The following is an 11,756-nucleotide window of genomic DNA, read 5'->3' as shown; positions in this document are numbered from 1 at the left end:
GGTGCAGTCACAACAACATGGAGCTCAACACGCACAAAACTGTGGAGATGATCGTGGACTTCAAGAGAAACCCCCTGCTCTCTCCCCATTCATCATCATGAACAGCACTGTGGCTGCAGTGAAGTCATTCAGGTTCCTGGGCAAAACCAACTCTCAGGACCTGAAGTGGGACAGTCACACTGACTCCATTGTGAAAAAGGCCCAGCAGAGGTTGTACTTCCTTCATCAGCTGAAGAAGTTCAACCTGCCACAGGCACAGATGACAGTTTTACTCTGCTGTTATTGAGTTGGTTCTGTGCTCTTCTATAACTGGTCTGGTTTAGGTCAGCCAGGAAATCGGATTTAGGAAGACTCCAATGGATTGTTAGGACTGCAGAAAGGATCATTAGTGTGCACCTGCCCAGTCTTCAGGACTTGTACAACTACAGAGTGAAGAAACGGGCAGGTAACATCATCAAAGACCCCTCTCACCACAGACACAATCTGTTTGCACTTCTCCTCTCAGGCAGATGCTACAGATCTCTGGGCACTGAACATCAGTTTTTTCCCCCATGCCATCTCCAGCTTAAAAAGCTAACATATGAATCATTATCTGTGTCCTGTAATTCTTTGTTCTGTAATTAATTTCCGTAAATCATTCTACATCTTTAATTACTGCTTTCTTATGTATTATGTAAATACATATGCATATTATTATTTATACAGTTCTATATAGAGTAAAAATGCACAAATCTGTACATAAATATAAATATACTGTTCCAGATTCTTTCACATTATTTATTGCTAAGTCTTGCTAAATGTATTATTATTTTTTTTGTTCTCATGTCATATTAGTATGTATACATGCATGTTTATATGTACCAGGAGCATTTAAATAAAAAAATAAAAAAATTCCTCATGTGTTTGCACACACCTGGCGAATAAAGCTAATTCTGATTCTGAAAGGAGAATGTTTTTAAAAGCCATGCATTGTGTAACCTTAGGGCATAACATACTACAGTAAATAAATAGATAGATAAATAAATACTGAAATTGTTTGACTTCAGATGAAAAGTGTTGTCACACTTGTAAAATCTATTATTTTACAAAACATTTAAATTGACAAAATGTCAATTTACATGATACTCAAAAAGTGTAATGAGTTCAGGAATGGGCTGAGAAAGGAAATATTTTAATATCAATGTCTACCATCTGTGGGCCTAATTATAATCTTTATATTTCAGGGAGATGTACATTTCCTGAATAATTAACAATCTATAATATATACTTAACAATAAACACATGATGTGTTTTGAGATGTTTTATTATTAATGAATTCATTGGTGGTTAAGGACCTTTCCATCAGCAGATGAAGCCTCTCTTTCATACGCTAGTATACAAAAATGCTTCTGTCATCGGACTGTCCATCACAACAGCTAGAGCTTGACTGACAGTCCTTCTAGCCAATCAGCGTGCTACAAAAGCCACACGCGATCCCTCCACGGGGCGGGGCAGCACGCACAGCCCAAGGAACAGAGAGGCCAGACAAACGGTACATTTTCACATCCACCATCGTCTTTACGTCAAAACATTTAACAATCAGTGCGACGCGCTGAATAACACTGGTTCGTTGTGGTGAAAAACGCTTTGTGAACCCCGGAAAGCTTCTGCAGGGACGGCGAGCGGTGCACGAGGGATAGCGCGACCGCAGCGCGCGAGGTGAGGTTCAGAAACGGCCGGGGAAAGAAGGCCTCCCTTCAGCGCTCTTAGACCTGCGGGGAAAAGTGAAGAGCGCCGCCTGACGACCGCCGTACAGCGGGGTGGCTCGCTCAGGAGACAGCGGGGCGCGCCGTAAGCTCTAGCAAAATCTGAAGAGCGCCACCAACTGCTCGCCAAAAGGTGAGCGGCTCGTCTGAAACCCGCTAAAAGCTGTTGTCTGTTTGTACGGATTCCGCCAAGACCAGTGCTAGAAGTTTTGCATGATTCTCGGGTGTATTATCAATCCGTTTGCTTTTACACATGGATCTGTAACGTTACCACATTTGTAATTCCCGTCATATATTCTTGATTTATTCATGAAGAGAAATTATTGAATTGTGGACTCTTTATATCACGGAGCCACCATATGTTACGCACGGACTTCATAATTCTGTTTAATGCATAAGTGTCATTGGTTACCGGGTTTAATAAATGTTTTGATATTAATACATTCTGATAGTTTTATCTGATAGTGTTTACAAAAAGTAGGGCCACAGCTGTGAAACCTTATAAAACTAGTACAAATGTTACACACACACACACACACAGTAGGGTTTCATATCTTGTTCCTACTTTGTGTGTGTGACTCCAAGGCCCCCTTTATTCGCTCTTTGTATAATCTCATATTTCAGTTTAAGGTTGTACACCTTTAAGTGTCTTTTAGCAGTTTAATTGTGATTATGTTAATATAACTATATTTAAATATTTTTTTGTGTAATTTTGAAGCACTGTTCTGAGGTGGTCTTATGGCTATTGTATGATTTAATTATACAATTAAAATGAAAATCAAGTGAAATTGTTTTGTCCCATGTCTCAATGATTATACATTATATTTGTAATATATTTATTATATTTGTAATAATTAATGGTCTGTGGGAATCTGTTCCTGAATGATAGGTTATGGTATCCAATATAAGTGTGCAAGGCCAGATAATTTGTCTGGCAATGTTCTGACATATCTGTATTTCTCAAATTGTTGCTTTGCTTTTTTTGCAGGTTATTTTGAGGCTCAGGATTCATATTGAGCATAATAATGCATACTCAACCCAGTGACTGAGACTCCAGCACACCAAGAGATTTCACATCTTAACAAGTTTAGCACTGTGCAGTTACCATGAGTGAGGAATATGTGGAGCATCAGTACATGTGCAGTGAGTGCCAGCAGCTCTTCAATACGCTGGAGGAGGTGCTGGTGCATCAGCAGATCCACACCGGAGCAGAGGGGGACGAGGTCGAGGTCCTGCCGAGCCTTGAAGACTGTGATTCTGGGAAGAGCCAGTATCAGTGCCTGGAGTGTGGAGCCATCCTGAGGAACCCGGATGAACTACTGCTGCATCAAGAGCTGCACATGAGAGAGGCAGGCCAGGGTGAGGGCAGTGTTTAATGTATGTGCTATACTAGGGCTATATTTTTTGCATGCTTTGCACAGCTTGTCGGTTAACAATCTCTTTCTATGAGAAAGCGTGCAGGTGATGGAGATTTACCGCTGATTGCAAAACTGGCTTTACTGACAAGATGTGCATTAAATGTCGCATGTGATTCATAATGCAGCTCTGTTGTATACTGTGTGTTTAGATGGGGAGTTTTTTTCAAATGCACGTAATCAGCACATGACTGCTTTATTTCCAGAGCTGTGTGAGGTCACAGAGGTGGATGCGGTTGATGCAGAGGTGCCAATCCAGTATCAGTGTTTGGAATGCCTGGCGCTCTTTGACACACCTGAACTGTGGTTGGCTCACAGACAGACACACAATAGAAGCAGCACCCACAGCAGCTTGAGCACTGACACAGTGAGTACATGCGCACACACACACTGATACACAATGCGTGGTATCCATGCAGATTCTGATTTACTCTGTTTGTTTTAGATTTGATTCCAGAAATTCTAATATCAGCTAATAACTCTGATAGGGTGACAGAGTAATAATGCAGAGTAATAGAGAAATGTGTATCCATTTAAACAAATCAATTATTAATATCATCAAAACCGTCTACACCGTGATTGCCACTGTGTCTGGTTCTGGAGGTGCTCAACAAACAACTCGTACATACTGCAAAGCAACATATTTATCTTGTGATCTTCTTTTAGCGGTTTCTAACTTAATTGTGGTTCTGTTTCAGGAATATGTTCTTCAGGCAGATGGTTCAATCACTCCGGTTCAGTTGCTCAATGTTCAAAATCTAGTTCTGGATGAACAGAAGGCAGGCCAGATCCTGACCTTAGCCCAGGTCTGTTTACATACACACAGCTGTACACATTACTCACACAAATACATTCTTTAAAGAGGGTTTGTTTTACACCATGATCTAACTAGGGAGTGTTGGGATAAAGGCTATATTTGATTTTTGTTCATGTCAAAGTGGGGTCCTTGGTGGAAGATCAGGTTTTCCCCCTGGAGTTTCTGGAGTTTCAGTGTGGCGATGTCTGGGCCTATTTCCACATTGTTAGGATGTTACAGGTCTCATATTTCCAAACTTACTTTTGTTGCCTTTACTTTCCAGGCTCTCCGAGAGCAAGAAACCCCATCTAAAACTGCAGCCCCTTCCAGAACTATGCTAGTATCAGCCAACTCTTCCCTGCCTGGCTCCACCTCTGCGATGCTCCGCCTACAGTTCTGCTCCGCCCAAGCCATCGCTGATGGTTCAGCTTCAGCTACTCTCCGCAAAGCCAAACTCCTCACCCCTCTCTTACCTACTGATCCTATCCGGCTGGACAATGGAACGACTTTGAACTTCCTCCCTTCCTCTGGTCAGATGAACACATTAAATAAGGAAAATGAGGAGCTTTTAATTATCCATCCTTATGAGTGTTCTGAGTGTAATCTGCTGTTTAGCTCACCAGAGGATTTCCTTCAGCACCAAGGGGAGCACTTCTTAGGCCAGGACAAAGAGAGTGGGGACACTGGGGTGATGGTGGGGTATGAAGATATTTCTGAGGCTAAGGAAGATGAAGGAAGAAGTGATGGATCCGAAGAGGGCAGCAAAGTTGGCAAACTTATTGCTGGGAGGCGTACATACACTGCCCGCTCCGCTGGTTTGGGTTTGACGCCGTCACCCAGCAATCTTCAGTGCGAGGAATGCAAAAGAACGTTCACCTCTGCCAATCGGCTTGTGGCACACCTTCGAGTGCATGAACAAGGAACACACGAGTGCCCAGAGTGTGATAAAGTGTTTAAGAAGTTGGTGTCCCTTCAGACTCACATGAGCTCACACTCTGGTGAGGCTCGTTTTCTGTGTGTGGACTGTGGACATGGCTTTACCACAGAAATGACTCTTATGATACACAGGTAATAACAAAGACAAACTGTATTGTCAGACACCAAAACCTGCTCGGGATTTGGGTTCTCTGTCATCAAAACTAAATTTGATCTCACTTTTCTCGCTTTAGGAAATCCCATACATCTGAGCCCCTGCACAAATGCCCATTTTGTTCCAAAACCTTCACCAACATGACCAAGTTCTTGTACCATCGTCGCACTCACAGACTTCGTGAGCCGACCACAGCAGTCTCTCAGGTAATAGTTGATATAATAAGGGAAATTAGCTATGACATCAGTATGATATTGGCTATCAGCTAATATTAGAGATTTTGAAATACTTTGAAAATGTATCCGTCAATATTTTATATAATATTCGGATATATATATATATATATATTTATTTATTTATTTATTTATTTATTTATTTATATATATATATATATATATATATATATATATATATATATATATATATATATATATATATATATATATATATATATATATATATATATATTTTTTTTTTTTTTACATTTAACAGTATTTGAGTGTTCATGCTCATTTCTTATATTATTACATTTAGAGGCCTTTGCCCTCATCGAAATTAAATGTAATCTTTAAAAACACTAGGGATGCACCAACATTCGATTCTGTCCAATACTGAAATATGATAATTATTTATCTTTGTTTATAATCAATAAATGCCTCATATTAAATTTTTATTTAATATAATTTATTTAAACTTTCAAACTTAAAATCAGTTGTTTAAATAATACAAGGGAATATAGGCATTAAGACATAATAATGCATAATAAAACATAATAAAACAACAATGTTCATAATGAAAACCAGACATCCATTTTAAGATTTGCTAAAGATAATATTTAAAGGTTTTAAATAATTTCAAAGTTCATTTGTATGTAGAAATAGAAAAAAAAATGGTAATGTACAAAAAAAAAAATTATATAGAATATTTCACATTTAAAAATTCATAAATTAAAAAATCTGTAATTTCTTACGATAACAACAATGACCAGACATATTATTGATTCATAAAAAGCACCAATAACTTATTATTATAATAGATTTTTTTACATATTTGCACCAAGGTCATGCAATTTAAGAAATCGCAATTTTAAAAAAAAAGTGTGTGTACAAGTGCTATAAATTTTATCCATACAAATTTCAGAACCTAATAATTGCAAAAAATCCTATTATATACTTTTTTCCTTGGAAGGGAACTGAATGTGAATGTTTAACTAAGAAAGAAAAGGTAAGATTAATTCAATCCTCTCCCCTCTGCAGTTTGTACTGGCCCAGCAGTCACCTCTCTCTATCATTCAAAGAGCAAGAGAACGCGAGGCTGCTTGGAAGAAAGAAAGACAAGCCGTGACTATTCCTCCTGTGGAAGATGACAGAAAAGAGTCCAGTGACACAGGTCCTGTGCTCACTGAAGGTATTGCAGTGGTTTCCCAGTCTTCAGAGTCAACAGAAAATGGGCTTCATGCTGAACCTTCAAACACTGAACAAACCCAAAATGGAGGGGAAATCCAGACAGATGACCCTAACCTTTCAACTGCTGCCAGTGTGGACGGAGGAGGAGAGGAAGAAAGGAAACTTGGGACTCTTGCTGCTGAGGAAGAGCCAAAGTTCCCTTGCTCTATTTGTACAAAAAGATTCTCCTCACAGGTCCGTCTGTTGCGTCATCGCCGAACGACTCATGCAACCGAAAGGCGCTTTAAATGCAACATCTGCGGGAAACCATTCAAGAAGCAGATCCACCTGCGAAACCACCTGCGCACACACACAGGCGAGCGGCCGTTCCAGTGCAGCGTGTGTGGGAAGACCTTTTCCTCTCTTGCAAATCTTTCCCGCCATGGACTTACACACACGGGAGTCCGTCCGTACCGGTGTGACATTTGCCACAAAGCCTTCAGCCAATCGTCAAATCTACGCCAACACCGTCAGCATCTTCACAGCAACACAACGCCCTCACCCTGTCCAGACTGCTCTGCTACTTTTATCCGTCCTGCTAAACTTGTTGCTCACCGTTTTCTTCACCACCCAGGGGCACCGGCACCTTACCCCTGTCCTCACTGTTCCGAGGGGTTCTTGCGCAAGCGTCAGCGAGACCTACATTGCCTGGACGAGCATCCCAACCTGACACAGCCACACGGCATCTCCCAGGACTCCCAGGTTAGCAGTCAACAGGGCGCGACGGATAATACAGAGCAACTAACCGCTCCTTCGATGGCGAGACCTAATCTGGATTGCACTGTTTGTGGCAAGAGGTTAAACTCTCCTGCAAATCTCCGCCTGCACCAGCTAAGTCACGGACTTGGGCCCGGCCGGCCACGAGGTTCCAGCTCTGCCACTGGGAAGTCTCACGCCTGTCCGGTCTGTGGAAAACTCTTTGGTTCAGCCTCGAGCGTTACACTACATCAGAGAGTACACACCGGTGAGCGTCCGTATCCTTGTGCGATCTGCGGAAAACGGTTTCGCCAGAACACACACCTGCGGGAGCACCTGCGCACGCATTCGGGCGAGCGTCCGTTCCGGTGCGAGTTCTGCGATAAGGGCTTTGTGCAGAGCATGCATCTGGCAGAACACCGGCGTACACACACGGGCGAGCGGCCACATGCTTGCGGTGAATGTGGAAAGACCTTCAAGACGGTTTCGAACCTTAGGAACCATCGTAAGATCCACACTCGCACCCAAAAGCAACAAGAGCCAGAACACGACACAGAAGCAGTGATCGCAGAATGTAACACAGCAACCGTTGCTGTTCTGGAAGCTTCTGAGATGGACCTGGGAGCCACGGCACCAGCCTTCTGCCAGCAAGAGGTCTTTCAAATACAGACTTCCAACCTAACACAGGTAGGAAGCTGTCACTTTTGTGTGCTATAGCTCAGAATTTAGATTCCGAGGTGTTTATAATCAAAAATCTACTGCAAAGGTTGGAAAAATAAAAGGGAATCGAATCCAATTTTTTTGTAAGACGCCCTACTGTGTGAGTTTGGGTCTTTGCTAGTTCTGCATATACATTTTTGGTGCAAAGAATAATGGTTTATATATTTTTTTTCAACCTTTCAGACTCCGGGGACTCCCACTATCATGTGTAATGAGTTTGGAGAGACTATAGCCATCATTGAGACAAGCGGAGACCTGGCAGAGGCCATCGAGCTGTACCACACAGCACTGGAGAGTGGCATCAGCATGGAGGCCATCACTGTGGACAGCCTGCAGTTAATGTGAGAGAAGTGAAGAACAGTGCTGCATTCCTGTGGCCATCATCTTGGAGATTTGAAGATTGTGATTAAAAGAAGCACGTAAGTGATGTCAGATGGGTCAGGACAAGTGTAGAAAAAAAACAGGGTATTCATTTCAATTTAAGTCATTGAACGTGTGAACATGCGTACCTCAAATAGCCACTCCAGTCCATCCTCTCAGATATTTTTCAGCCTTATTTTCAGAGGGCTGATTTTAGAGGATTCATGTGACAGCATCTGATCTGTGTTAAGATGGCTTACAGTCTGTCTTACTGATGACACTTCGTGACACTCTTGTTGTGACATTTGGACAGAGCTAGATGGAGAGTATAAAGGGTATAAGAATTACACTCATGCACAGTAATGATTTCCAGTTAACATTGTAACCTTCAGTTGTTGCAAAGAGGTAGTTTAAGGGCATTGACCTGAAGAACAGAACAACACTGAAAAGGGAGTTCAAAACAAGTGTGTGCTCATCATGGACAGAAGTTATGCACAATCACCGCAACGGACACAGGACACGTCTCATACATTTCTCTGTCTGTACACTGAATGTTTGTAGCATTTTTAATGTTATAATTCTGATATGGAGAAGTGTTGCAAATAAACAAACCGTTTCTGTTTCCCTTGTAATTGCTTTGAGGAAATGTTAAAACCACAGTAACCAGCAATCACCTTAAAGGGATAGTTCACTCAATATTGAACATTCTGTCATAATTTCTTCACCCTCAGGTTGTTTAAAACTTGCAGAACAAAGAGAAGATTTTTTTAATGTTTCAATGTCCTTAGTAGATGTGAGTCAAATGTGGCCAAAAGGGAACCCCAGTAACTTTAATTGTATGGACAAAAACCACACTGAGACACTTTTGTGCTCCAGATAAGAAAGAAGTCCTACAGCTTTGAATCGATTAAAGGAAATGATCATAGAATGTTCTTTTTTTTTTGAGTCAGCTGGAGTAAATCACTTTAACTCTGTTCTGATGTTATATGGAATGCTTTAGTTTCTTCATACTGCAATTGGCTTTTTTACAGGCAGCAAATCAAGAAATGTGATAAACTAAACCCAATTCACCCATAATACATATGGAAACACCCAACCATTCATTAATTCGTAATGTTCACCTCTAATAACTTGATGTACTATTCAGCCATTCAGAACTCAAAACTTCACACACAAATGTAGATCGGTGAAGTTTTACACATAATTGTTTTGACTTATAACGAAGAGTCTGTTTCTTTGAACATCTATTTATTTGTTTACTGAGAGATACAGTTCAAATGTAAAGCTTATCAGTATAAAGACTTTCTCGGATATGTAAATCAGCAAAACAAGGTAACACAATAAGAACAGTTTCTAACCATATTTCTTTATTTCTCCTTTAGTTATACAATTTCATTTCTTGTTTACTGGCTTCGTTTCTTCCAATGAGGTTTCTGCTCTTTATTGTGATTATTGAGTCGTTGGACTCTTACTGTATTTTATGTACAACAAAGACCAGTGCTGCAAGAGAAGAAGATCACCATCTATGGCCTCCCAGTCTCACCTCACAGCCTTAAAGTGATTGAGGAAAGAACGATAAAGTGACAGGAGGAGGAATGAGAAAGGGGAGGAATGTAAGTGGAAAAAAAATATTTAAAAATGTACGACTTCCAGAAAGATGTTTGGAGTGTCTTAACAACAAAGGCTTATGTAATTACTTCCTGGTAAGAAATAAAACATATTGTGAATATCAATATAAAGAGTGAAAGAAAAACATCTAAAAAAAAGAAGGTAGTGGAAGTGCCTCTAGGTGCGAGGGTGAACTCATCCCTCCGTTTCTGCTAAAGAAAGAGTATATTAATAGGAATACAGTATTAATAGTGATATAGGTTATAAGGATCAGATCCACAAGAACAACAAAGCATTAATAAGAACAGTACAGTAATAATGAGATTTTATAAGATAATGACCTTTAGCATTACGTGTTGAAAAATCAAGTTTCTCTAAAAAGTTAATAAAATTCTTATAGTAAATTCTTAAGAATATATTCCCAACATTCTCATTGCTCCATGCTTCACCAGCTCATGAAAAGTTGAATAAAAAACAAAAGAAGGCGGGGAAAGAAATGTTTAAATACGTGGAATCTCTTAATATATGGTTAAAACATAAATCAATGGCAATAATGTGCCTGTCGACTTCCCTTCCACGACCTGTTTCCTTCATGGCTAGCCAATCGGAGGCCTCGGAATGACTCCAGTTTGATTGACAACCACTAAAGCCAATCATCGGACAAAAGGCTTACGAATGGCAGCGCAGCTCAGAGTCCCTCACTGAAGGTTTTCAGTGCCTTAAAGCTCTCTGGGAAAAGTCTTCAAAATGTAAAACACCACAGAAGACGAGAAAATATTTAAAATAAAAGTACAATAAGTCTTCAATATCACTTAAACTCAGCCAATGGAGGCCCGCCTCACAATGACTGGCAGTAACCCAAAAAAAAAACAATTAAAAAAACACCTGTGGCCTAACTACAGCCAAACAGGCCTACAAAACACAAGAGTCTGAAACGGGATGGGGTCCCCTCACACGTCTGGCCTTTCTAGAGGCATCAGCAGCACTGTGACTTCACTGGCGTCCAGGACAGGCCCATAGTCCTCTAGTTTCAAAGTCCAAAGGAAGCCTAATGACTAAGATAATGCTGTAAATTAAAGAGTGTGCATTTAACAGTGTCTGTGATTATGTAGGCAAGTGTCTGAATGTGTCAAAGTCAAGTTTTCAGAAGTCAACGTCACGTGAAATACTGAGAAGGATCAAAACCCCAAAGCGTTTTGAGGCGTCTCCCCTCATATGCTCCATATCAATGAAAACTCTGCTCTTGCTTTTCTCTCCAAGTCCTTCGGAGGCGGTCACAGAAGAGACAGGACAACAAATGTAGATCACGCAGAGGTTGAGGGGAGACATCTGGTCTTCAAGCCATCCGTCTGTCCATCAACCTCATCTGGTGGAGTCCTGTGAATCGTCAGCATTTCTGGGCTCCTCCGAGCTGTTCTGCTCACCCTCGCGCTCGGCCTCTTTTTCCTGAGGCTCTGCCCCTGCAGCTATGTCACTGGCCGCCACCGCCGCCCCAGAAGGTCCAGGCAAGGAGGATATATCTGAAGTGCCGGCCAATTCCGACGGAGCTGCTGTTTGCATGATCTTTTGCCGGACCTCTCGGATCTTGAGCTGTAAACAAACCTTAGTGGGGAAGATATCAGCGTATCGTGCCTGGAACGCAGCAGTAGCTTGAGCTATTGAATGAAGGAGAGGGGCGAGAGGGGGAGACAAAGTCAGCATTAGATGGAAGAATTTATGAAAGGGATTTTTATTTATCTAATGCAGGGGTTTTCGGCTTTCATAAATCTCAGAAGATGTGCCACTCGGTCAACATAAATCACAGTATGAAGCTCTTGAGTCCTGACTTCAGTTTTGTTCTCTTTCTCACACAAAGTCATCGCAAGGCATCAGAAGTGCAAG

At 41.1% G+C, this 11,756-nt stretch overlaps 2 protein-coding genes across 7 annotated transcripts in view; one reads left to right on the top strand and one right to left on the bottom strand.

Moving 5' to 3' along the window:
- The first annotated feature begins 1,492 nt into the window (after nucleotides 1–1,492).
- Nucleotides 1,493–8,889, top strand: LOC128030743 (zinc finger protein 574-like). Its single transcript, XM_052618639.1, has 8 exons — nucleotides 1,493–1,878; nucleotides 2,734–3,104; nucleotides 3,367–3,527; nucleotides 3,859–3,966; nucleotides 4,240–5,024; nucleotides 5,126–5,252; nucleotides 6,303–7,874; nucleotides 8,091–8,889. The coding sequence occupies exons 2-8, from the start codon at nucleotides 2,852–2,854 to the stop codon at nucleotides 8,250–8,252; spliced, it is 3,168 nt and encodes a 1,055-aa protein (XP_052474599.1). The 5' UTR covers nucleotides 1,493–1,878; nucleotides 2,734–2,851; the 3' UTR covers nucleotides 8,253–8,889.
- A 609-nt stretch (nucleotides 8,890–9,498) lies between these two features.
- LOC128030742 (protein capicua homolog) overlaps nucleotides 9,499–11,756 on the bottom strand; it is a 37,382-nt gene continuing 35,124 nt past the window's right edge. For all 6 annotated transcript variants that reach the window (XM_052618635.1, XM_052618638.1, XM_052618634.1 and 3 more), the window contains one exon: nucleotides 9,499–11,530. In XM_052618635.1, the coding sequence (XP_052474595.1) occupies nucleotides 11,238–11,530 (293 nt within the window). In that variant the 3' untranslated portion in view covers nucleotides 9,499–11,237. The remainder of the gene's footprint in view (nucleotides 11,531–11,756) is intronic.

The sequence above is a fragment of the Carassius gibelio genome, chromosome A16, assembly GCF_023724105.1.
Source record: "Carassius gibelio isolate Cgi1373 ecotype wild population from Czech Republic chromosome A16, carGib1.2-hapl.c, whole genome shotgun sequence".
Classification (NCBI taxonomy): Eukaryota; Metazoa; Chordata; class Actinopteri; order Cypriniformes; family Cyprinidae; genus Carassius; species Carassius gibelio.
Note: the sequence above shows the minus strand (reverse complement) of the source record. Positions and strands in the feature narration are given on the sequence as shown.